The 23,547-nt window shown below is 41.5% G+C and overlaps 1 protein-coding gene across 2 annotated transcripts in view; it reads left to right on the top strand.

Annotated features, from left to right (window-relative positions):
- Window positions 1-23,547, top strand: part of LARS2 (leucyl-tRNA synthetase 2, mitochondrial) — a 147,328-nt gene that overhangs the window by 31,115 nt on the left and 92,666 nt on the right. For both annotated transcript variants that reach the window (XM_057706095.1, XM_057706094.1), the window contains exon 5: window positions 1,888-1,948. In XM_057706095.1, coding sequence (XP_057562078.1) covers window positions 1,888-1,948 — 61 coding nt within the window. The remainder of the gene's footprint in view (window positions 1-1,887; window positions 1,949-23,547) is intronic.

Below are 23,547 nucleotides of genomic sequence, written 5' to 3'. Positions count from 1 at the left end.
GCCATCATCACAAAGTCTGGAAACAACAAATGTTGGAGAGGGTGTGGAGAAAAGGGAACTCTCCTGCACTGTTGGTGGGACTGTAAGTTGGTACAGCCACTATGGAAAACAATTTGGAGGTTCCTTCAAAAACTAAAGATAGAACTACCATATGATCCAGTAATCCCACTCCTGGGCATATACCCAAAGAAAACCATAATCCCAAAAGAAACTTGTACCATAATGTTTATTGCAGCACTCTTTACAATGGCCAGGACATGGAAGCAACCTAAATGCCCATCAACAAATGAATGGATACAGAAGATGTGGCATATATATACAATGGAATATTACTCAGCTATAAAAAGCGATGAGATGGAGCTATATGTAATGAGGTGGATAGAACTACAATCTGTCATACAGAGTGAAGTAAGTCAGAAAGAGAAAGACAAATATTGCATGCTAACTCACATATACGGAATCTAAAAATGGTACTGATGAACTCAGTGACAAGAACAGGGAAGCAGATACAGGGAATGGACTGGAGAACTCGAGGTATGGGAGGGGGCGGGGGGTGAAGGGGAAACTGAGAAGAAGCGGGAGAGTAGTACAGACATATATATACTACCAACTGTAAAATAGTCAGTGGGAAGTTGTTGTATAACAAAGGGAGTCCAACTCGAGGATGGAAGATGCCTTAGAGGACTGGGGCAGGGAGGGTGGGGGGGAATCGAGATGGGGGCGTCAAGGAAGGGAGGGAATATGGGGATATGTGTATAAAAACAGTTGATTGAACCTGGTGTACCCCCCAAAAAAATAAAATAAAATAATAAAAATAAAAAAAAAGAAAAAAAAAAAAAAAAAAAAGAAAAAAAGAGGACCTAGAGATTATCATAATAACTAAAGTAAATCAGATAGAGGAATACAAATATCATATGATATCACTTATATGGGGAATCTAAAAAAATGATATAAATGAACTTATTTACAAAACAGAAGTAGACTCACAGACATAGAAAACAAATTTATGGTTGCCAAAGGGGATAGTGGGGCAGAACGGGGGGAATAAATTAGGAGTTTGGGATTAACATATACATATTATTCTATATAAAACAGACAAACAGCAAGGACCTACCATATAGCACAGGAAACTATATCAACATTTTATAATAATCTATAATGGAAAATAATCTGAAAAAATATATGTATATTTGTATAACTGAAACCCTTTACTGTGTACCTGAAACTAACACAACATTGTACATTAACATTTATTTATGTAATTTATATATGTATTTATAAATGTATTTATACATTTATGTATGTAAATTCAATAAAAAAGGTTAAAATTTTTTAAATTTAAAAAATTTAAATAGAAAAAAGAAAAGAATATTTTCTTATTTCATATTATATTAAAGCTGATTAATTTACTTCTCTCCTGTTTTCCAGTCATTGGGAAATTTTAAGTTTTAGGTTTTGATTGACAAAGCACTTTGTGGCTTCTGTTGGATTCCTGTAATTTGTATGTTAAGATTTTTCTTTTCAGTCGCTTTTAGATTTGTAAATGCTTGGCTTAAATTTGTGCAGAACACAGGCATATGGATGGGCCGGGAGTGCACAAATCGGAAGGGTTGCCTTTCTGAATGGCCAGGGAAAGGATCAGTCCCCAGGACCAAAGACTATTGGGTTCTTAGTAGATTTTGCAAGGGTCCAAAGAGTAGATGTCTTCTACTACACAGATATTTTTGTTGATTCTTAGTGATTAATCTTTTTACCAGGGCAAAACAACACTTAAAGCCCTTTGGAATAATCAGACTTTTCCAGTTATCTTTTCACATTCTCAAATTGTAGTTTGTTTATGGTTTTTTCTGTTCCTAAAATCGAAACTCTCTTCCCTTTGTTTCGCAGTAATATTAGGCACATGAGGAAACAGCTTGATCGCCTGGGCCTGTGTTTCAGCTGGGACAGAGTAAGTCACCTTTTTTCCTGGAAGGTCTTTATTTTAACCAAGGTCCTGATTGATTGGGGGATTGTGCACGTTTACTTTATCTTCCTTCTCTTCGGGTGTGGGGAGGAGAAGGAGGGTGGCAGAAAGCAAGAGGGAAGGATTAACACTCCACAAATATAAAAGTATCCCCAGTGGATCATTTACCTGCAAACAAGTAATTTTCTGTGGGATTAAGCTAAGAGAGTTCACTTCTTTTTTAACTTCACAGTTGGCTATGATTTATGTGTGGCAAAAGCTTTGCACAAGGATTTCTCTTGTTCTCAGCAATAGTTTAAAAAGACTACTGGGATCTATGTAAAAGTGATTAAATATCAACCCATGTGGTCCCTTTAGGTGATTAGCTGTAGGCTGATGGATCATTCATCTCTTTCGTTCCACATTTGGAATTGAGGCTTATAACAAATAGCCTTTTGGTATAAAATGCTTTCAAACTGTGTATTAAACCATTGGAGAATCCCAGACCTGGGAGGAGTTCAGTGAAGACCACCTGGGTGTTAGGAACACCCATGCTAAATATGGCTGAGCCCTTCAAAGCTGTGGCCAAAGACCACCCCTTAGATATTGATGAGTGGTCTGTTAGGTAAGATGAACCCTTGCTTGTCCTCTCCACGAACCAACGTCATGATCCCTCTTAGCATCCCATCAACTCTACGAAATGCTTTTCATTGTTGGGTCTGTCAAGTTCAAGTTCATGTCCTTTTACTCATGAGAAACACCTGGAACAAACCCAAATGCAATCACCTTCCCCACAATTTCTTAAATGATTGCGATTTGATGAGTACAGTGAGAAAGAGTAAAAATCCAACACATTTAAACAGTCCCTGCTTTCCTTCCTTCCTTTTTCTTTCCTTCTTTCTTTCTCTTTTTCTTCCTTCCTTCCTTCCTTCCTTCCTTCCTTCCTTCCTTCCTTCCTTCCTTCCTTCCTTCCTTTCTTTCTTTCAAGCTTCTTTAGATAGGTCATGGGCTAAATCAAGTTCTTATTGCAGCACTGATACCATTTTTATCTCTAACTTGCAAGGTCACCAGAGTTTCATTTGTGGAGGTGTGAAAAAGTCCTGGTGCCTGAGTCAAGTTGTCCTGAGGTGCCGGTGGGGGAAGCACTAGATGGAGAATGAAATGCATTCTAATGTGGAGAGAATTTTTAATGCTCTAAGCTCTCCAGAGATGCGTTGGTAGATCCCTTGAGGGCAGAGATGGGCTTGTTAACCCTCTAGGATGAGAACTAGCCTAATCCTATGCAGGAACAGCAACCATAAATGGTTCAAAAATTAATGGATTGTTTTCCTGATTATCGTAGAAGATTAGAAAATACAGAAACATATAAAGAAGAACATAAGTCATGGTTAATTTAACGTCCTGGTATGGTTCCTTGTAGTCTTTTATTCTGGAATTGTAGACATCTATATAATTCACTTTTGCAAAATAGAATTCACAATTCATGTTTTTTAAAATTTTTCTCTTTTTTTACCTGCTATTCATGAACATTTTCCCAGTTTATTAAATATTCTTTAGAAAAAGTGACTTTTTATAGCTGTATAGTTTTCCATCTTATGAATATATCATAATTTATGTAACCTATCCCTTATTATCATACATTTAGATAGATTCTAATGTTTCTCTATTATAAATACAGGTTCTCAGTCCCTTTTGTAAATATCTGAAGTCCAGAAAGCTCTAAAAATGGAAAGTTTTTCCATAACTCATTTGACTACAAAACCTGACCTGAACTGATGTTTATCTCACTTAGAGTGACTATTCATATATTTTACTCTAGGAATAGTAATGTAATTGATTACCAGGTGCTCTCCCAGACCTGGTAAGGTAAGTATCCTATTATCTTTTAATATCTGAAAAGGTCTTAATTCTGAAGCACCACAGTTTGACCACAAGCATTTCAGATAAGGGATTTTGAACCTGTTAGTGCAGGGTTGTAGATGAATATCACCACCCCCTGCAATCACGGTCTACTAGTTACTGAGCGATTCCCTTGGGCCAGGCACCCATAATTCTCTCTTCAGATCTTTAGAAAGCTCTAAGACATGGGTACTTTTATTGACGTCATTCTGTTGCTGGTCACCCGAGTGGCAGGGCTAGGCTAATCCGCTGGCCAATTTATGACCGTGCTCACCCCCCCACACTTGGAGCAGATATTTTAGTATACATATTTTATTCCCTTAATATGAAGTCTGAAAAAACCATGAACAAATTTAAAGCTTATGGTACTTGAATTTAAAGATACTTAAAGGTATAATTTGCTTATGTTACTTTCCTATTGCCAAATTATCCTCCATAAAGGTTATACATATTTATACTCCCAAGTTATTATATAGTTGTTTTCATCTGTACTTCTTTTATTAGTAGTAATAATGAGTTTTTTCGTGCTTTTAATGAATGTTTGAATTTGGGGGTAGGGGGTAGGGCGGGGGCAGTATGAATGATCTAATATGTCTTTTGCCCATATAGGTAGAGGGTGTTTGTCCTTTTCTTAATGATTTTCATTTTGTTACAAATACTTTCCCTCAATTTATTGTTTGCCTTGCATTTTGTTTGTAGTGGGATTATTGTTAGCACACAAATATGTACTTGGAAAGGCCTTTCAGGTATCTATTCTCAGTCTTTTGTTTAATTTTTGTGTTTAACTCAACTGGAATTATTTTAGTATATGATATAAGATAAGGAATTCCTACCTTTTCTAAATAACCAATTGTTTCCATCTTTTATTTTCAGTCTTTTCCTCATTGATTTAAAAGGCTACCTCTATTATAACCATGTTCTTTTACACTAGTATTATACACTAAGTTCTTTTTCTGTTCATTTGATTCATTTATTACTATGTCATTGCTAAACTATTTTTAGTTACAATTGCTTTATAGTTGGCTTTAATACCTGGTAACAGAGGTTTCTTCTCATTGTCTGACATTGACAGTGCCATCCCTACTATCTTGTGTTTCTGTTTCCTTGATATATTTTGCCCATTTAAAAAGAAATTTATCCTTTATTTGTTGAATTCTTTTGGTGCATCACTTGTAGATCCAATTAATTAAAAAAATTAAGAGATGGACAAAGAATATGGGAGAAACCTTCTTTTGGCTAATTTAGAGTCTTTGTCTTTAACAGGGAAATGTAAGCTATTTGTATTTATTTTTATAACTAGTATATCAGTTTTTTATTCTACTAAAAGATAGCTTTAAGGTCTTAAAAAAAGAACCCACGTGTTTAGTATCAACATAGAAAATAAAACAGTATATATGTTTTTCCTTCCCATGTGTCAGTAAGATAAGGAGGTCAGCTGGCAGATACACTTCCCACTTTCTAAATCTATTTTCCAGAGGTTTTCTTTTTGGGTATGTTAGATTTTAGGCCTAATTTCTTATTGTAACTTTTCTTATGTATCATTTCTTAAATATAAACATAGATTTTTGCTTTTGGTTTTCAAATCATATTCATAACAATTACTTAAACTGAATCCTCCTTAACTGGTTTCAGTGCTCATCAGTAGACCTTAGAGAGCATGATTGCCCATTTTCAAAATTTAGATTCATGAAAAAATGTTCAGATGTTTTAGCTTTTGCTTTGAATCTTCTGATATTACATGTTATTTTCATAAAGGAGAATGAATTTCATTGCTTTCACCTATGACCAGCAACTTATTGGGGTATGGAATTCTTTTTTCTTTCCAATCTCTTTAGTAGACCTTGATCCTTGATCTACTATCTCAAGAAAAGAAAAATTATAGACTCACAGGAAGTTGCCCTATGGACCCTTCACCCAGCTTCCCCCAATGATAACATTTTATACAACTGCGATGTAATATCAAAACCAGGAAACTAACATTGGCACAATACTATTAACCAGAGTACAAATCTTATTCAGATTTCACCAGTTTTTATATGCACACATAGTGTGTTTGTGTAGTATATGTGTAGTGGTAATAGTAGTAGTAGTTCTGTACAATTTAATCACAGGTGTAGATTTATGGAACCACCACCATCTGGCCCATTGGTCTCTGATGGAGAAGTCTGAAGCCAGCCCAGATCTTCTCTTTGTAATATAGTGGTCTTTCTACCCTCATTTTGGACTCCTTCTGTCTCTGCGTTTGCCATTTAAAATTTTCATCAGAGTGTAGCTCAGTGTCCATCCTTTCACTTTAATTTTGCCTGGTGCTTGGTGACCACTTTTAATCTGCAGTGTGGGCCTTTCCTCCTAGTAGTTTTCTAGACTTTCTTTCTCAAGAACACTGACTTTCAGTATGTGCTCTGTTCACTGTCCTCCATTGTTTCACCATCTTTCTCGTGACTTTGGTCCCTTTGTTTTTCTCTACCTTTTGGGAGAACTCATGTTTGCTTTCCACATCACTGATTCAGTTTCTATTGAATCGGGGCTGCTTTGTATGGTTTCTAATGCAGATAGTAATGCTATTGTATTTTTAGATTAATTCTTAGTTTTCCTCATCGCATTCAGTTCCCATTTTCTTTCTTAAGCCTCTTGGCCAGACGCTTTTTTTTCTTATTATTTTGCTATCTTATCTCATTTCACAGACCATGTTTGTTCAGAAATTTTCTTGAGAGTACAAGGCAATGCTCTTGAAAAATTATCTTTGTTTCTTATAATAAATCTTTTTACAAGTTTGAAATGCCCTGGTCTCCTTGTTTGTTTCAGAATCTTTTCATAGACACTTTGTGGATTTTTTCCCCCTGTTTCCTGAGTGAGGTGGACTTGTGTATCAGTTTAGAGATCCATCAGCCTGAGGGGAGTGGAGTGGAAGCTCTGTCATACTCTCTTGCCTCATTATTTCTGTCTGGTTCGGGTAACCCTTAGCTCCTGGGGCATCTTTCTCTTTGCTCTGATCTTTACTCGTTTTTGAGTTGTGGTGTCACAGATGCCCTTGACCATGACTGCTTCAAATGCTTCTGAGGCACTGCAGCCAGGGGTGTCCAGTTTGCGGGCTTTCCACCTGCTCCGTAGCCCACTCTCCTCTCTGGATTTGCCCTTTCAAGTAAGGGGTGCCAGAGCCCTGCTTCTCAAGAACCCAGTCTGTCCTTAAAGAGGGGGAGATGCTGTTTGGCTTACAGTATTTTTCTTCAACCTAGTCCCATCTGCCAAATTTTCTTGACATTTCTGCCATGTCAGTGGCACCTCTGTTATTTCCTATATTGGTGCAGGTCCCACTGGCCCCCATCTTTATATTCTCTTGGTCATTGTAATGGGAGTAATGGAATCAAGTTTAGATACATGTTTTCTTGATGCCCTTTTTCACAGAAATCCACCAGTGCTTTTTAATGAAACCTTTACAATCTGATTGGTCATACAGAGCAGCAGAGTGAGGAGGTAGAGGAATAGTTTATTTAATTGACAGGCAAATCTGTGCCCTTTGCAAATAACAATCCTAAAGTCTCGTAAAAACTGAATAATTAAGCAGATGGCTATCTGACAGTTAACAGAATGTTTAAAAAATAAGATGGCTCAGAAACGTTATCTTCTTCCCCCAAATGGAGAAGGCTAACTTGAAAATGCAGATCATGCCCTCATTCTTCCTGCCTTTGCCTGGATGAGAATCCCTGTAGGAATGGTCCAGCCCTGGAGCTGCATTCTCATATTTCTTACAGAAAATACTTAATTCTCTGAATTAAAAGAAAAAAAGTACGCATTTCTGGTGAGCCAGAATGACAATCACATGATGTCTTTTAGTTCAGCACCGTGTTTCACTTTTTCAGATGTTATTCCCAAAACAGCTTGTATCATCTTGATTTGGATAGTAAGAAACTGAAAACTAAATTTGGATAGTTGAACATCTACTAAGGGAAGAGTAAAGAGATAAAATTCCAAACTTTGCAGTGAAAGAGATCAGACATGTTTTTTTGGTGGAACATTACTTTGTGGAATAATTGGCAGCCTTTCTGGAGAGGGTGTGACCTGCATTCTACTCTCATGTGTTCAGGTTATGGCCTTGGTGACCACGCACTGGTCCTAGGGGATGGCCCTGTGAGTTCCTTGTGACAGTGACATAGTTAGCATCTAAGACATGTGGTATGGCCTATTGAGGCAGCTATGTCTCTGACTTTGATCTCTGCCCTGTCACCAGTGCTCTGGTGCCTGAGCTGCTTCTGGACCAGGCCATGGCTGTGTTTTGATTGGAGTAGACTCTGGGGCCTGATTTTTATCAGGAATCATCTGGATAATTATTTGGGGAGCATTTCCCTACGAGTTCCCTTCAAAATCAGACAAGTATACGAAGGAGAAAAAGGAAGTCCAAACCATATAGGATTCAAAGTAATGCCTGTGGAATCTGTGAGAGCAGGGCTTCATTAGTTGTTTCTGGTGCTTGCTGAGCAATCCCCAAACACAAATCCTCCAATGTAAAATCTGAACGAAACAGAAACATAGGACTGGACATAAATGATGTTTGGATTAACTTTTCTTGTCTCCTTTACTGGAGTAATCAAGAGTTGACTCTTTGCTGAGTTTCTTTACTGTGGAGATCTTATGAACTTTTATTTGCACTTATTTTCATTGGATTTTAAATTCCTGTGTTTGATTTCCTTCTCGTGTTTCTACACTCTGCCTTCTGTACATGTTGGTGCCCAGTAATAAGACTGATGGTTTGCCCATCAGTCCCACTGGGGCCAGGCAGATGCAATCCGTGACAACTGTCCATTGAAACGAACTCAAAATGTGCCTCCCTGCCCTCCCCCCATGTTCCCCAAAGGCTGTGTGGGCTAAGATGGATGTGCAGTGTGATTAGCCTAGAGCAGTGAAAGAGGCACATCAGAACTGGACTCTTATCGGAATTTTTACAGGGACAGGCTTTTGTGACATTGAGCTTTTCCAAGTTTTATCCATCAATGCTGCGCAGCCTACATAAATTATGGGGCCTCCTGAGTCCTTCGTGGCATCTCCACCATGTGCACACATCTCTTTGCTTCTGTTTCTCTTTCTTTCTCTCTATCTTTCTTCCCTTTCACTGTCTTCTTTTCATTCCCTTATTCTTATCCATTTTCCTTGACTCACCTGCTTTCCTTTTCCTCTTGTCCTATCTCTCCTGCCTTTTTTTTTAAATAATTTTTTTATTATGTAAAATTTCCAACCTAAACCAAAAAGCGCAAATAGTATAGAGAACCCCCAAACACTAATCACCCATCTTCAACAGCTGCTACTATGTGACCCATCTTATTTCATCTGTACACCTCTGCTCTGAATTATTTTGTGGAAAGTCCCAGACATCATGTAACCTCATCTGTAAAGAGTTCAGTATATATCACGAGAAGATGAAGGCTCACTCTTTCCTCCCCCCCTTCTTCCTTCCTTCCTTCCTTCCTATATTCCTCCCTTCCCTCCCTCCCTTCCTCCCTCCCTTCCTTCCTTCTTTCCATCCTTTGTTCCTTTTTCACAATTCCAGTATCACACCTAAAACAACAATAATACCATAAAATCATGGAATACGTCATTTTGTGGATTTCCCTTGTCTTATCAGTATTTCTTTATACCGTAGGTTTGTTTGCCTGCACTTCTGCTGGGTTTTGTTTAGCCTTTTCTTCCCCACCCTCATGTAATAATCATTGTTTGGAACCAGTACTCTCTTTTCATCCAAAACACACAAGCTTTTTGGACCATACCTGCTTGAGTTTATTTTCAAAGACAGCATGATTCGTATGATTACAAAGTGAAAATTATTGCTTCAAGGCCCTTACTACCTTGGAATTTTATTTACATAGAGGACTAGACATTTGATAGGAAGAATTAAACTCCAAGAAATAACGAGAGTTCCAGGATAATAGAAAGATATATTTTTAATGGTTTTTATTTTAAAAGAATTTAAATAATAGCTTAAAACAAAAAGAACTTTGGGTAAGCGATTGCCTGAAAACCTGTCTGGGAAGATTCCTGTTGTGAGAGCTCTGGGCTGTGGTTGCCTTGACAACATGTAGCAAGCCCTTGAAGCACTGACTCTTGAAACTCCTGTTTCAAGTCCTTACAGAGGTGAAGCAGTTTGTCTGGTAGATCTCTGGCTCTAGATTACTTCTCTCCCTCAGAATCAGAAAATTAACCTTTTTCCAGAGGTTTTTCTTTTGGGTGGGAGGGAAGAGGTGGTACCTTTACTTTAACTGAAATGAATTGGCAGCTTATCTCTAGTGCTTTCATTTCAGGGAAGGTTGGTGCTAGTGCATAAGGGTTAGTGTTCAGAATTGTCATCATCTTGAGGCTGGAAACCACGTCTCATCATGAGTACCTAGCACACACGCAGCTGACCTCGTGCACAGCTGTGCCAGCTCACTACTTACCAGCCTCAAACCTGGAGGGAAGTTTTTTGTTGCCTCAGCCAGGACAGTGTCCTTGGACTCTTCAACCCTAACTAAAGAAGGAGGTCTCCTGGGGCTGCTCAGTAAACGTGGCTGTGCAAGAAAGTAGTTTGTTTTATCCTCATCCCCAGTGGTGGCCACGAGCCCTATCAAAGATGCACACTTTGGCTAATGGGAATAGAATTTACCAATTTAATGCTTGTTAAATGCTTTTAGGAGATCAAATCTTGGACGCTCATTCCAGAGGCCTGGGTTTTGGTGATGGGTCTTGCCATTCACACATGGTGGGCGTGATCTGTTGCCCCTCTGAGCCTCAAGTTCTTATGATTATTAAAGAGATTAGATCACTCTTCAAATACTGTAGAAAATAAGAGTACAAAACCTCCTTCCCCATGGCTGAATCAGGTCTCCAGGTTAGTTTTGCACAACAGCTAGTACAACTTTTGATAGAAGGGGTGCCTGTAGGTGTACGATGCAAGGTGCTCTAAGAGTGCTGGGAAGTAATGTCAACAAGGTCTTAAGATGAAGTTATTTTTCTATGAAAATAACAAGGATAATTTATGTGTGCGCTTATACAGTGGTTCTCAAACATTGGCGAGCATCACAATCACCAAGAGGGCTTGTTAAAGCACAGATTTCTGGGCCCCACCCCCAGGGTTTCTGATGCAGTAGGTCTGTGGTTTTTTTGTTCTTCTATTCAGAAAAAAAGGAGCTTAGGAATGACTGTGCTCCCAAACCTTATTAGGTAGGAATCATAATAAGACATACCATCAGTTTTTTCTAACATGTGGTAGAGCATAAATGAAAAATAAAAACAGAATTTTAAGAAATAGGCAATGTAGGGACTTCCCTGGTGATGCAGTGGTTAAGAATCTGCCTGTCAATGCAAGGGACACAGGTTCGATCCCTGATCTGGGAAGATCCCACATGCCGCGGAACAACTAAACCTGTGCACCGCAACTACTGAGCCCACACACAGCAACTGCTGAAGCCTGCACACTCTAGGGCCCGTGTGCTGCAACTCCTGAGCCCATGTGCTGCAACTACTGAAGCCCGCCCATCCAGAGCCCATGCTCCACAATAAGAGAAGCCACTGCAATGAGAAGCTCGCGCACCGCAACGAAGAGTAGCCCCTGCTCACCACAACTAAAGAAAGCCCATGTGCAGCGACAAAGACCCAAACGCAGCCATAAATAAATAGGAAGAAATAGGCAAGGTTTTTGCAAATACAAGATTATTTTTATAACTTATTTCATTGGGAAATATTAGGCATGGATAGACGAGCATAAAGCGTGTATATAAAGCTTAACACGTTATTGGAATATACAGCCACCACCTAGGTTAAGAAATAAAACTTCGCAGCACCCAGAAACTCTCTGTGTGCCCTTTTCCAATCACAGCTCCATCTCTCCCCACTGCCACTATCATAGGGAACCGCTGTTCTGACATTCATGATCATCACTGCCTTTTTTTCACTTTTACCACCCACATATGGTTTTCATAGTTACATAAATGAACTTACATAGTATGTGTTCTTTTGTGTCTAGCTTCTTTAACTCACCATTTTTTAACTCAACATTATGATCAGAGAATATTCTCTGTATGATTTTCTAGAGGAAAAACACTCCTGTATGTCTCCTATACTCTCAGTACTCTACTACAGCACCTTCAATTCTGACACCAGATGTGTGTCCTGCAGTTTAACTCAGTTCTGATTCTGTCTGCATGGAGATGGTATCAGATCCCACAGGTTAAAGGCTTAGCCCTACAAGACTTTCCCCCTCCTGCTATTTCTTATGCCAGTCACAAGTCTAGGTTGTTACCTATGCTTCTGACCAACTGGCTATAAGTCAGAGGTTCCCACAACCCTTCCTTGATTAATTTGCTATCAAGAATTCATGAATTTGACAGAATTCAGGAAATCAGTCTACTTACTAGATTACTGATTTATTACAAAGAAACATCAAAGGATACAGATGAACAGCCAGAAGAAGAAGTACATAGGACGAGGTCCAGGAGGGTCTCAAGCGCAGAATCTTCTGCCGCAGTGGAACTGGGATGGGCCACCCTTCCTGCACGTTATCATCCCAGAAGCTCATCAGATCTTACTGTTCAAGAGTTTTTATAGAGCAGGGATGGACTCCCTGATTCTCCGTTTGAACTCCTCTGACACTGTCCCATCAGGGGGAGGGAGGGGCGTCTCATTACTGCTGGTTGGGGTAGAAGTCCAGACCCTCCCATCCCCACCCCCCACCCCCCACCCCACAGCCGTGGTCTCCAAGGTTTTTTTTTTCCTGTGTTAACTTGCATTTTATTTTATTGTATTTTTATTGAAGTATAGTTGATTTACAATGTTGTGTTAGTTTCTGCTGTATAGCAAAAGTGGTTCAATTATACATGTATACATTCTTTTTTTTTAATATATTCTTTTCCATTATGGTTTATCATAGGGTATTGAATATAGTTCTTTGTACTGTACAATAGGACCTTGTTGTTTATCCATTCTATATATAAAAGCTTATTGCCCAGTAGGGGTAGGAGAGTCCTAGCTTTCCACTCAACTTCCTCTGACACCACCCCGACACAGAGAGAGATCGGGCTGCCTTATTATTGCCTCCCAAGGTTTTAAGTCTAGACTCTCCACTAAGCCCTTGCTAGTGAGGGTAGGGCTGTCAGTTTTTTCTGTGGTGTTGAGTAGGGTAGAGTGGTTATTGTCTAAATTTTCTCTCGTTCTAGGCTGTCCCTTTCCTGGTACTCTGGCCAAAGAGAACAGGCTTTTCTTTTTTTCTTTTTTCTTCTTTTTAACTTTTTTTCTGTACTCCTTGGCATTTCTGGATTACTGGCTTCATTAGCTTTAATTCTGGAACTTATGAGGCGTAAAGAAAATCCGTGGAGCTCACCACTATGTCATTCCTCAGGTGCTGAGGCCTCTAATTAGTTTGCTTCTCTTCTCAATTTATTGGAGTCTGTGTTTGTTTTATACATATATGTAATGTTCGAGGTTTTTAGTTGTGCTTAGTGGAAAGAACAGGGAAAAGTACATCTATTCCATCTTCCTAGAAGAAGATGGCATGTATACTTTTAAATGCCTTCTTCTTCCTGTGAGATTCTGATTTGCACTTCCCTGCCCCTAATCCTTCCCTTAAACATCATTGGACTAAAAGATCTTCAAAATAATTTTCTATGCTATTTTATAAATTTATAGTTTTATTTCTTTGTCTGTATCACATAAGAAATATTTTAAGCTGTGATGGATTTCTACTACTCGTTGCTTATGGAGCTCACAGGCAGCAGAACAGCTCATTTTGGGCACTGCTGTCACTGTTTTGCATCCTAGGAATTGATGAATTGATATTTTCTCTTCCTCTGGAGCCATGCCCATATCTAACAAGTAGCCTTCGCATTATTCAGGAAACCTAGAGAACTCATATCTCAAAAATATCTTTCAGATGACTCTGTCCTGTTGATCCTGAAATTTTTAAGAATGTTGCAGATAGAATTAATGTTCTTTTCCTTCCAGAAAAGTGGAACAATTGTAGAGAGCTGGTTTGGCATGGATAGTTGAAATACTGGCATCTGCCCAAGTAGACCAATAACAAATTGCAACTCAAACCTAATTCGTCTCATCTGTAGCTTAATGGAGGGTTTTCCGTTCCCAACTGCCTAGTTAGAAAAGCTGTCTATATTGTTTGATTGCCTTGATGAAATTCTTGTCACCTGGCAAAGAATGGTTACCAGGAAATTAGGCAAATTGTTACTTCTTGTCCGATTATGGATAGTTTACGGAACCTTGTGCACATTGTAGCAGGAGGGAGCTTTCAGGTTACCATAAAAATGACAATGCTCAAAAAATAATGGTCAAATGGAAGCAACCTAAATGTCCATCGACAGATGAATGGATAAAGAAGATGTGACACATATATACAAGTGGAATATTACTCAGCCATAAAAGGGAATGAAATTGAGTTATTTGTAGTGAGGTGGATGGACCTAGAGTGTGTCATACAGAGTGAAGTAAGTCAGAAAGAGAAAAACAAATACCATATGCTAACGCACGTATATGGAATCTAAAAAAATGGTACTGATGAACCCAGTGGCAGGGCAAGAATAAAGACAGATGTAGAGAATGGACTTGAGGACACAGGGAGGGAAGGGGAAAATGGGATGAAGTGAGAGAGTAGCATTGATATATATACACTACCAAATGTAAAATAGATGTCTAGTGGGAAGCTGCTGCATAGCACAGGGAGTTCAGCTCAATGATTGGTGATGACCTGGAAGGATGGGATAGGGAGGGTGGGAGGGAGGCTCAAGAGGGAGGGGATATGTGGATATGTGTATAAATACAGCTGATTCACTTTGTTGTACAGCGGAAACTGTACATTGAACATTGTAAAGAAATTATACTCCAATAAAGATCTGAAGGGAAAAAGAAAGAAAAAGAAAAAATAATGGTCAAGAAAATAGCAAAAGAGGAGCTTACTGATCGGTCAGATTTCAGTTCAGAAAGACAGTGTGAGTTGTCTTCAAAACTGCAAAGACCATGATTTCCCGTCCCTTAATACTCATTCTCTAGATTGGTTTCAAGAGCACGTAGAACATGAACCTTTCAAATTACTTGAAAATTTGGCTGTAGCCCTAGACTTGAAAAACAAGCCCTTTAAGAATAAAATGCTTGCTCTATAAAAGCAGAGTGTCTAGCATTTGTCATTTTCAATTTTCATTAAATGCTCACTTTCAGTCTAAAGTTAGTCCTGAGATGAAGAAACATAATTATATAAAAATGAGTTCTTAGACAAATGTTAGGTTCGTGATTAATTAATTACCCTGATATTAATACCTGTTCCCTCAGCACTGCAAAAAGGAGGAAAACAGGAAAGGTAAAAGAGGCCAGAGGCAGAGACCCAGCCAAGATGGAATTAAACAGATGGTTGAAGGAAGAGGGATGAGAAGATGGGGCCAAGATGAAGCGGCCAGTAGGCTGAAGAAGCCTGGGCAGTGGCAGTCCTGGGGAGTAACAAATAGATTAGGAGGGAGGAAGCAGTGGCCGTGTGGTCTACGACAGGGACCCCTGGCTGGGCCTATAGATGACAGTTGTTGGGAAAGATGCAAATACGATGGAATAAAGCAGAACCTGGAGAGGTGGGAGGGATGGGTCTAGGGCCTGGAATGCCTGTGGGAGGTGAGGTGTGTATGGATTGCCTCTCTTTCCTCTCAGTGACGAATGGGAATGAATGGGATAGGAATGGGGATGACAGTTCAGAGAAACTGCTTAATAGAGGAGAGACTGTGAAAAGGCTTAATATATAGCTAGATAGCCTAAACCTTCATGCCCTCTGACCCAATGTCCATATGTAGTTGGTACTCAGTAAATCTCTGTGGAATAATTCAATGAGTGAATGAGCAAACAGAGCCCTGAGTTCGGTGGAAATTCCCTTCTTTTTGTTCTCTGTACCTCCATTTTCTATCATGATAGCCGGTTACTGAGTCTCTCAGGATACGGACTGGGTAATAGTAGACCCTTAGTGAGTGTTTTCTCATTGGTGGATTAAATGAGGGAGAAACACAGAATTCTGAACCAGTGTTATACCACGGAGCTGAGAAACTGATCTCAAGGGTGTCTTCTTTTGAAAAGCCATCATTTGTTTTTGATGTCATAGAAGTTGCTAATGGAGGTAAACATGGTTCTTCATTTGCCTTTAGAAGCTTGAAGGTTCTGCAGACAGGTTTCTTAGAACACTTTGTTCAGTATGAATTGGAGTGACATTTCTCATGTGAACCCATACTTGACAACATTTAATATGAATAAGTCAGACCGGTTCCAAGAACAAAGACATTCTATTGATACTTGTTTAGAAAGCTTGTTATATTTAAGACAACTTGCAAGGGTTCTCTCTCAAAGCTTTGATTTGATTTTTAAGTATAGTGACACTTGTCCTGAATTTTGATGTATTTGTTGCTTTAATGATTTAATGATTTATTGAGCACCTACTGTGCATACATACTGGGCCAGACAGTGTTGGAAAGACAGGCCGACCCTCTCCAGATTCCTTGATCCTCACAACAGCATCCCAGTTTCTAGATGGGGAAAGTGAGACCCAGAGAGATAAGTTATGTGTCCAGGGTTACCAGTGAGTCCACAGTGGACCCATGGACTGAGTCCAGTGCTCAGACCCAGGTCTTCAGCCTGCCTGCCCTTCACTTCTTCCATCCACTGCCCTTCACCTGCCCTCAGGAGCTGACAGCCTGTTTAGGAAGGTGAACAAAACTTGGGGACTTAAATAATAAGGCCAAAAAGTCTGTGTTGGGTCCTAAAAGATGGAGATGTACTTGGCATTTAAGACTCAGCCATGTGGGAACATGGAGCACTAGGCCTCCCTATCGTTCCCTTGTGGCCTGGGCAGCAGACTGATTACACCCCCACACTGTGGGGAAGGGAGTTGGGTGATTCTTAAATACCCTTGAGGCCCCTGGCATCACCATTCTCCTCTCATCTGTGTGCTAAGCATTTGCCAAGTACATTACCGACATTTTCTCATTTAATCTTCGTATCTGTCCCAGGAATTGGTACAATTATTGGCTCCTTTTACAAAATGTATTAGTTATCTATTTGCTGTGTAACAAATTGCCCCAGAACTTAGTAGCTTAAAACAGTAAGCATTTATTATTTCAGCATTTCTGTGGAATAGGAATCTAGGCGTGGCTTAGTTGTGTCCTCTGGCACAGGGTCCCTCATAAGGCTGCCATCAAGGCCAAGGCTGAGGTCTTATTTGAAGGCCAGACTCTGGTGGGATCTACTTCCAAGCCGACTCATGTGGTTCTCAGCTGCTGGACTGAGGGCTGGTTCCTTGCAGTTGCTGGCAGAAGCCTCCCTTAGTTCCTTGCCACATGGGCCTCTCCATAGGACAGCTCACAGTGTGGCAGTTGGCTTTTTTCAGAGCAAGAGGGTGAGGAAGAGAGAAAGAGAACGGCCAAGACAGATCCACAGCCCCTTTGTAACATAAGCTTGGACATGACATCCCATTACTTGCTGTATTCTGTTTTTTAGAAGCAAGTGTCTAGGCTCAGCCCACACCCAAAGAAAGGGTATAACATAAGGGTGAGAATACCAGGAGGCCGGGATCATTGAGGTCCATCTTAGAGGCTACTTGCCACAATTTATGGGGGAAATGAGGTACAGATATGGGCAAGTCACTTGCTTGATATCACATGGCCCCTAGGTGGGATCTGAGCCCTAACCTCCTGATTCCGGGACACTGCATCCCCTGCCCCCGCCCCACTCCTGCTCATTACTCACAGGCAAAGTTATCTACTTGGCCCTTTACACCCTTGTAATAGCAACTCAGAAGGTGGGTAGGCCAGCCTAGGCCTCTTACCCAGGGATTGAGGACAGTGAGCCCTCCTCCCTTGTTTCATTCCCCTGTGGTTCTGCATTTAGGTCAGATCCTTCCTTTTGGAGCCTGAATTGTTGGAATTGGTTATATGGATACATACTAAGGTTGTCTGGGGGCCTTGGAGGTGGTCGTGTGGAAGCCCCTTTGTGACTCCAGGACATCTGTCTGTAGAAGGGTCATCTCTAGTTCCTTTAAACTCTACTGTGTGGGTCTTGAGGTGTGTATTCCGAGTATGTTGGAAAGCTCTTCATAAGGGCAAGGGTCCCATTGCTGTAGACTAGCTCTTTGGTTTTCTTCTTCCTTTGAATCTAAATGTTTTCTAGGACTGTAAAACTATAGGCAAATTCCCAGAGTAATACATAGTCATTATACAGCATCAGTGAAGTTTATTATCTTATTTTATTTATTTATTTAATTTTTAGCTGTGCTGGGTCTTTGTTGCTGCACGAGGGCTTTCCTAGTTGTGGTGAGCGGGGGCTACTCTTCATTGCAGCATGTGGCTTCTCATTGTAGTGGCTTCTCTTGTTGTGGAGCACAGGCTCTAGGTGCGCAGGCTTCAGTAGTTGTGGCACACAGCCTCAGTAGTTGTGGCTCTCGGGCTTTAGAGCACAGGCTCAGTAGTTGTGGTGCACAGGCTTAGTTGCTCTGCAGCATATGTGATCTTCCCGGACCAGGGTTTGAACCTGTGTCCCCTGCATTGGCAGGCGAATTCTCAACCACTGCGCTACCAAGGAAGTCCCAGCATCAGTGAAATTTAGAAAACTGTTTATAATTTTAAGAAAATCACCCACAATCATCAGGGTCATCCTGAGGCAACTCAGTGTTTGTTTGTATGTTGGCATTTTTTTCTAGTATTCTTATTTTTCCCTTATATATAATTGAAATCATAAAATATACTCCATTTTGTATCAAATGTCATGTTCCCATGTCATTAAAAATTATATGTAGCGTTTATGTAAGTCAAGGATATAAAATTTAAAATATTTCATTTATTCTAGCTTTAGTGCAAATTGTGCAGATATTCAATAGAAAGACAACTATGTGAACATTTATAATACAAGTTAAACTGCATGTGGTATATGTTTGGTTCATGTAGCTTTCCTTGATTGAAAATACCTGGCGTGAAAGTTTTAGAAGAGTTGGGCTGACATTGAGGGGAAGAAATCATTTGGGGTCATATAGTCACCAAATCACTCAGACCCATGTTTGGATCCTAATTTTGCCTCCTACTGGCCGTGTGAACATAAATAAGTTACTTGGAGACTCAGTTCTCTGAAAGGTAAAATGATGATTTATTCATTCAACAACCATTTATTAAACGTCCATTGTGGGCTTCCCAGGTGGTGCACTGGTTAAGAATCCGCCTGCCAATGCAGGGGACACGGGTTCAATCCCTGGGCTCGGAAGATCCCACATGCCTTGGAGCAAACTAAGCCCATGCGCCACAACTACTGAAGCCTGCGCACCTAGAGCCTGTGCTCTGCAACAAGAGAAGCCACCACAATGAGAAGCCCTCCCACTACAACAAAGAGTAGTCCCCACTCGCCGCAACTAGAGAAAGCCTGAGCAGCAACGAAGACCCAACACAGCAAATAGATAAATAAAATTAATATTAAAATTTTTTAAAAAATTATAAAAAAAAACCCAACCCATTGTATCAGGTACTGTTCTAGGCTCTTGGAATATATCAGTGGGAAGAAAAAAGACAAAAACTTTTTTTTGCCCCCTGCACTGTGCGGCTTGTGGGATCTCAGTTCCCTGACCAGGGATTGAAGCTGGGCCACAGCAGTGAAAGTGCCAAGTCCTAACCACTGGATCGCCAGGAAAGTCCCTGACAAAAACTTTCTTTCACGAAGGAACCTTACAATTCACTGGGGGTGGAGCAGGGGAGACAAAGGCAATAAACATAATAAATAAGTAAATATAGTGTGTTAGGAGGTTCTGAACGCTACGGAAATAAAAAAGATGGAGCAGGGTAAGGGGGAACAGGGCAGCCAGGGGTTAATTGCAATTTTAAACAGGGATGTCAAGTCCATATTTGATAACCGTAATAAGTGACTGCTGGCATCGTAATAAGAACTAACTGAGATGTTTCTAAACTGCCAGAATGGGGCCCAGTACTGGACGGCGCCCAGTAAATGTTTGCTATTATTATTACTGCTGTTGTTATTCCTAAAAGAATATTCACCGTGGTATTCCTTTATCTAGGAGTGCTCCAACCTGTTCTTTCTGCTTGATTTACCCACACCTCCTTGGAGCACACGTTTGGGTCAGTTCGGGCACAGCCTGGCTGTACTTCCCAAGATGCTGTTTCACTGCCTGGTACCCCTCTGAGCCTAGAGGCCTGAGTTCCAGTCTTGATTCTGCCACCCAAGAGCTGGGCAGCTTCGGTGCTGCCCCACACTGAGGTGCCTTTTCCTTGTGTGTAAAGCAGCACTCATGGCACCTGCTTCGCAGCACCACTGTGGGTCGGGAGAGGAGAGGAGGAGGTGAGAGGAGGAGGAGCAGTTTGGGAGCACAGAGCTGTGTACAGATGTGTCCAGTTATTCGCTAATTAAGCCTCGAAGCCAGGGCTGTGCTGAGTGGTCTGCCTCCACTCTCTATGCCCTGCTTCTGCCTGAGGATCCTTTAGGAGCCCTTAAGTGAAGAATTAGTCATCTTCCCCCCAGCACTTCCCGTGAAGCCCCAGGGGAGGGCCAGGCCACTCTTGTTGTTTTTCTGCAGCTTCTCTTTCAGAACCATGTCTCCTCCGGGAAGAGGGATGAGCTGTCAGTCTGATATTGTTAAACAGCTGATCACTGAGCACCTAATCAAGTTTCTGTGTCTGTTGGATGGAGGTGGGCTTATACAGTGATTGTTTCTTATTGTTTTCCTATGTTTGTTTTGTGAAAACAGAGAGTGAAAATTGACTGTAAGGACAAAGAGAATCTGTGTTGGGTGGAGCTGAGGCGCACAGGGAGGATGTGAATCCAGGACAGGCTCCTGGAGAGACCTTTTTTAGCACAGTGCATTGGGGGGCCTTGTTAGAAATCTCACATAGACTAAATTGTGCCCTTCGCTCCTGTCAAGCCCAGGTCATTAAGTTCCATGAAGACACAAAAGCAGGACAGGACCCTGTCACTTAGTGCAGTATTTGGGAGGGAGATGTATTTGAGAAGAACCTCTTTGTAGTGGTTCTCAATCCTGGCAGCATATGAAATTTCTGGGGGTGGGGTGAGACTCGGGCACCATTACCTTCAAAGCTCCATTTCAAGGTGCAACCAAGTTTGAGAGCCAGTGCTAAGTTTAGAGGACTTCATGTGGGGGTGGCCATACATGTCCTATTCCGGCAGCTTTTTCTCCTGAGTCTCCCTCTCTCTTCTTCCAACACAGCAGGTGCACAGAGCTGTGGACTGGAACCTTGAACCATCACCAGCGAGGAGCATCTGATGCAGGATATATATTTATTCCTAAGTTGCACCATGTAAATCCTGAGGCTGGTTTCTCCAGCCTTTAAGCTGTGCTGTGCTTTCAGAACCCCTCCCCTTCAGAATTAGAGAACCTGGCAAGGAATAAAAGGCAAAGCCATTACCATACATTTGCTTTTTATCTATTGCAGTAAAGAGCAAATGACAGAAATGCACAGAAAAGGTATGCGAGTACCCACCACTCTCCTCTGTTTGCAAGACTGGTTGTTTTGGAGGCAGAAGGCTCTGGTGAGACTGAGGAGAGGGGGAGACGATGCCTTGTCCCTGGAAACTGTGATGCATGATGGTTGCTCGCCATTCTTACTGTGTTTATTTTCCCGTGTACCAGGCCGCTGAATGACTGACTTGATAAACATGTTGCCTCAGGTTTTGGTTTGTTTCATTTTCTTCAATCCCGATAGCTGGCTGAAACATTGTTGAGGTCGCAATGCAAATTACAGGCACGATGGCTTTGAGTGACGATAGTGGTTCTGTGATCTGGGACCAATCAGTGTCAAAAGTGCAATAGGACCAAGAAACAAAACCCAACTAAATCCTGCCAGAGTAGAAAGGTGGGGATAGGAGGCGACCTTGCTGGCTCTCTCTGCCGTGTACTCTCCCAGAGGTGACTGGGAGCTGCCTTGTGTGGATTTCTCTGTCTGGGTCATGTGTTTTGGTCTTTCCCTCATAAACACCATCTCTTTTTAGTCAGAAAGCCAATATTTGGTAGGGGATCGTGATGGCAAGCTCTTCTGACCCCAGTCCTTTCCTCTCTCTTTTACCATGACCCAGTAGCCCAATGAGGGCATCCACCACCTCTGAGAGGGTGTGGTGATGGAGCCAGTCTCACTCCTCTCGTAACACACTGTGAGTCAAGCAAGGGAAGTAGCACCATCCATCCCTCATACGCGCCCAGCGTGTGCTTTACACACATCACGTTTGTCCTTACAGCCCCTCTGACGGGCCTCGTCGCCCCTCTTCTCTAGACGGGGAGACTCAGCTATGGCCGCAGTGCAGATGATGATGCAAGAACTTGAACCCAGTCAAACGGCTGCAAAGCGGATTGTCTTTCCCTTGGATCACTCTCTCTCTCACTCTCTTCCTGGGGCGAGGAGTGGCAGCCCGAGGAGACCTCAGTGAGGTACACGGCAGTCGGTCACCTTCACAGATCAAATGCTGTTTTCTCTCAGGGATGGTCAGGTGGGCCCCTGCAACTCAGCCTTCTTCTGGCCATTGCCGAGTCACTGTGTGCAGGCAGTCCTGGCAAGGCTGGCTTGGGTATTAATCTGTGCAGTCCCCGAGCTGTGGGTGGCAGGCCTCAAAGGATCATGTTTGGATCCTCACTTGTGTTCTGAGGGAGTATCACCTTCTCTGTTGGGCCCTGGGTTTGGTTGTGAATGTGCAAAATATTTCTAATGCTAAAAACCAGGCATTGTTGAATGTAAAATTGCATTGCGGAGGAATGAATCTAGTTGAGGTTCCAGATGCGTAAATTTGGTCTCTTGGCAGCTAGATTGCACTTTCTAGAGCTCAGGGGGTTATAAAAGTTGACATCTTTATATAGATCTATGTGGCGTGTGGCCGAATTGCAGTTGCTTTTGGAGCTCTAACTTTGAATTGCCTGACTTTTTGTTTTAAAAACAAGGATGCATTCACGTAGGTGTTGGCTTATTTGGAAAGCAGGGCAAGGAAGGCACAGGAATGAAAAGGGATTTTGGAACACAGGGAACGGCCCTCATGATGACTGCCTCCTCTGGTGGTCTCACTGAGAAGTCTTAGCAAGATGGTGCTGTCCCACAGCTTGGGGACAAGAATCCCCACCCCGCAGACATAGGGCTCCCCTTTGGAGGACAGGCAGGGCTGCGCCTAGACATCTGGGGGCTGGGGGCTGGATTCCAAAGGATAATCTTTAAACATTTTGTTCAGCAACTCTTTCATGGGCGGGGATCAACTATGCTGTATCAAGAAAAACTGTATGCCTCTCTAACTTCAAAATAGGAAATTTATTACGTGACTTTATTACAGGAGATTTTCCAAATGAGACAGCTACTTGGAGGCATATTGAATGATTTAACATTTAGTTCGTAACGTCAGTCACTCCTTCCCAGTGAGTAGCATCATGCGTGCATAACACTTTCAGACCTGTGTCTGCCGGCACCCCACACTTGCCAGGTCTCCCCTGTGGTTGGTCTCAGCGTTGGTAGAAGGGCCGGTGGCTGCATCGTGCAGCATTCCTACCTGCTCTGCGCGACATGTTTGCCAGAGGTGGGGTCCCACCAGCTGCAGAGGGAAACCTAAGTGAATTTACTGCCATTTTCACTTTTCCCAAGGACGTTTTATCACTTTTATGGACTGCTCTCCAGAGAGTTGCTTGGCTCGTTCCCCTTAATCTGCCTGTGGTTACAGACTCAAACTAAAAAGAT

The sequence above is a fragment of the Hippopotamus amphibius genome, chromosome 13 (assembly GCF_030028045.1).
Source record: "Hippopotamus amphibius kiboko isolate mHipAmp2 chromosome 13, mHipAmp2.hap2, whole genome shotgun sequence".
NCBI lineage: Eukaryota > Metazoa > Chordata > Mammalia > Artiodactyla > Hippopotamidae > Hippopotamus > Hippopotamus amphibius.
The sequence above is the reverse complement of the archived record's forward strand: the minus strand, read 5'-3'. Positions and strand labels throughout refer to the sequence as shown.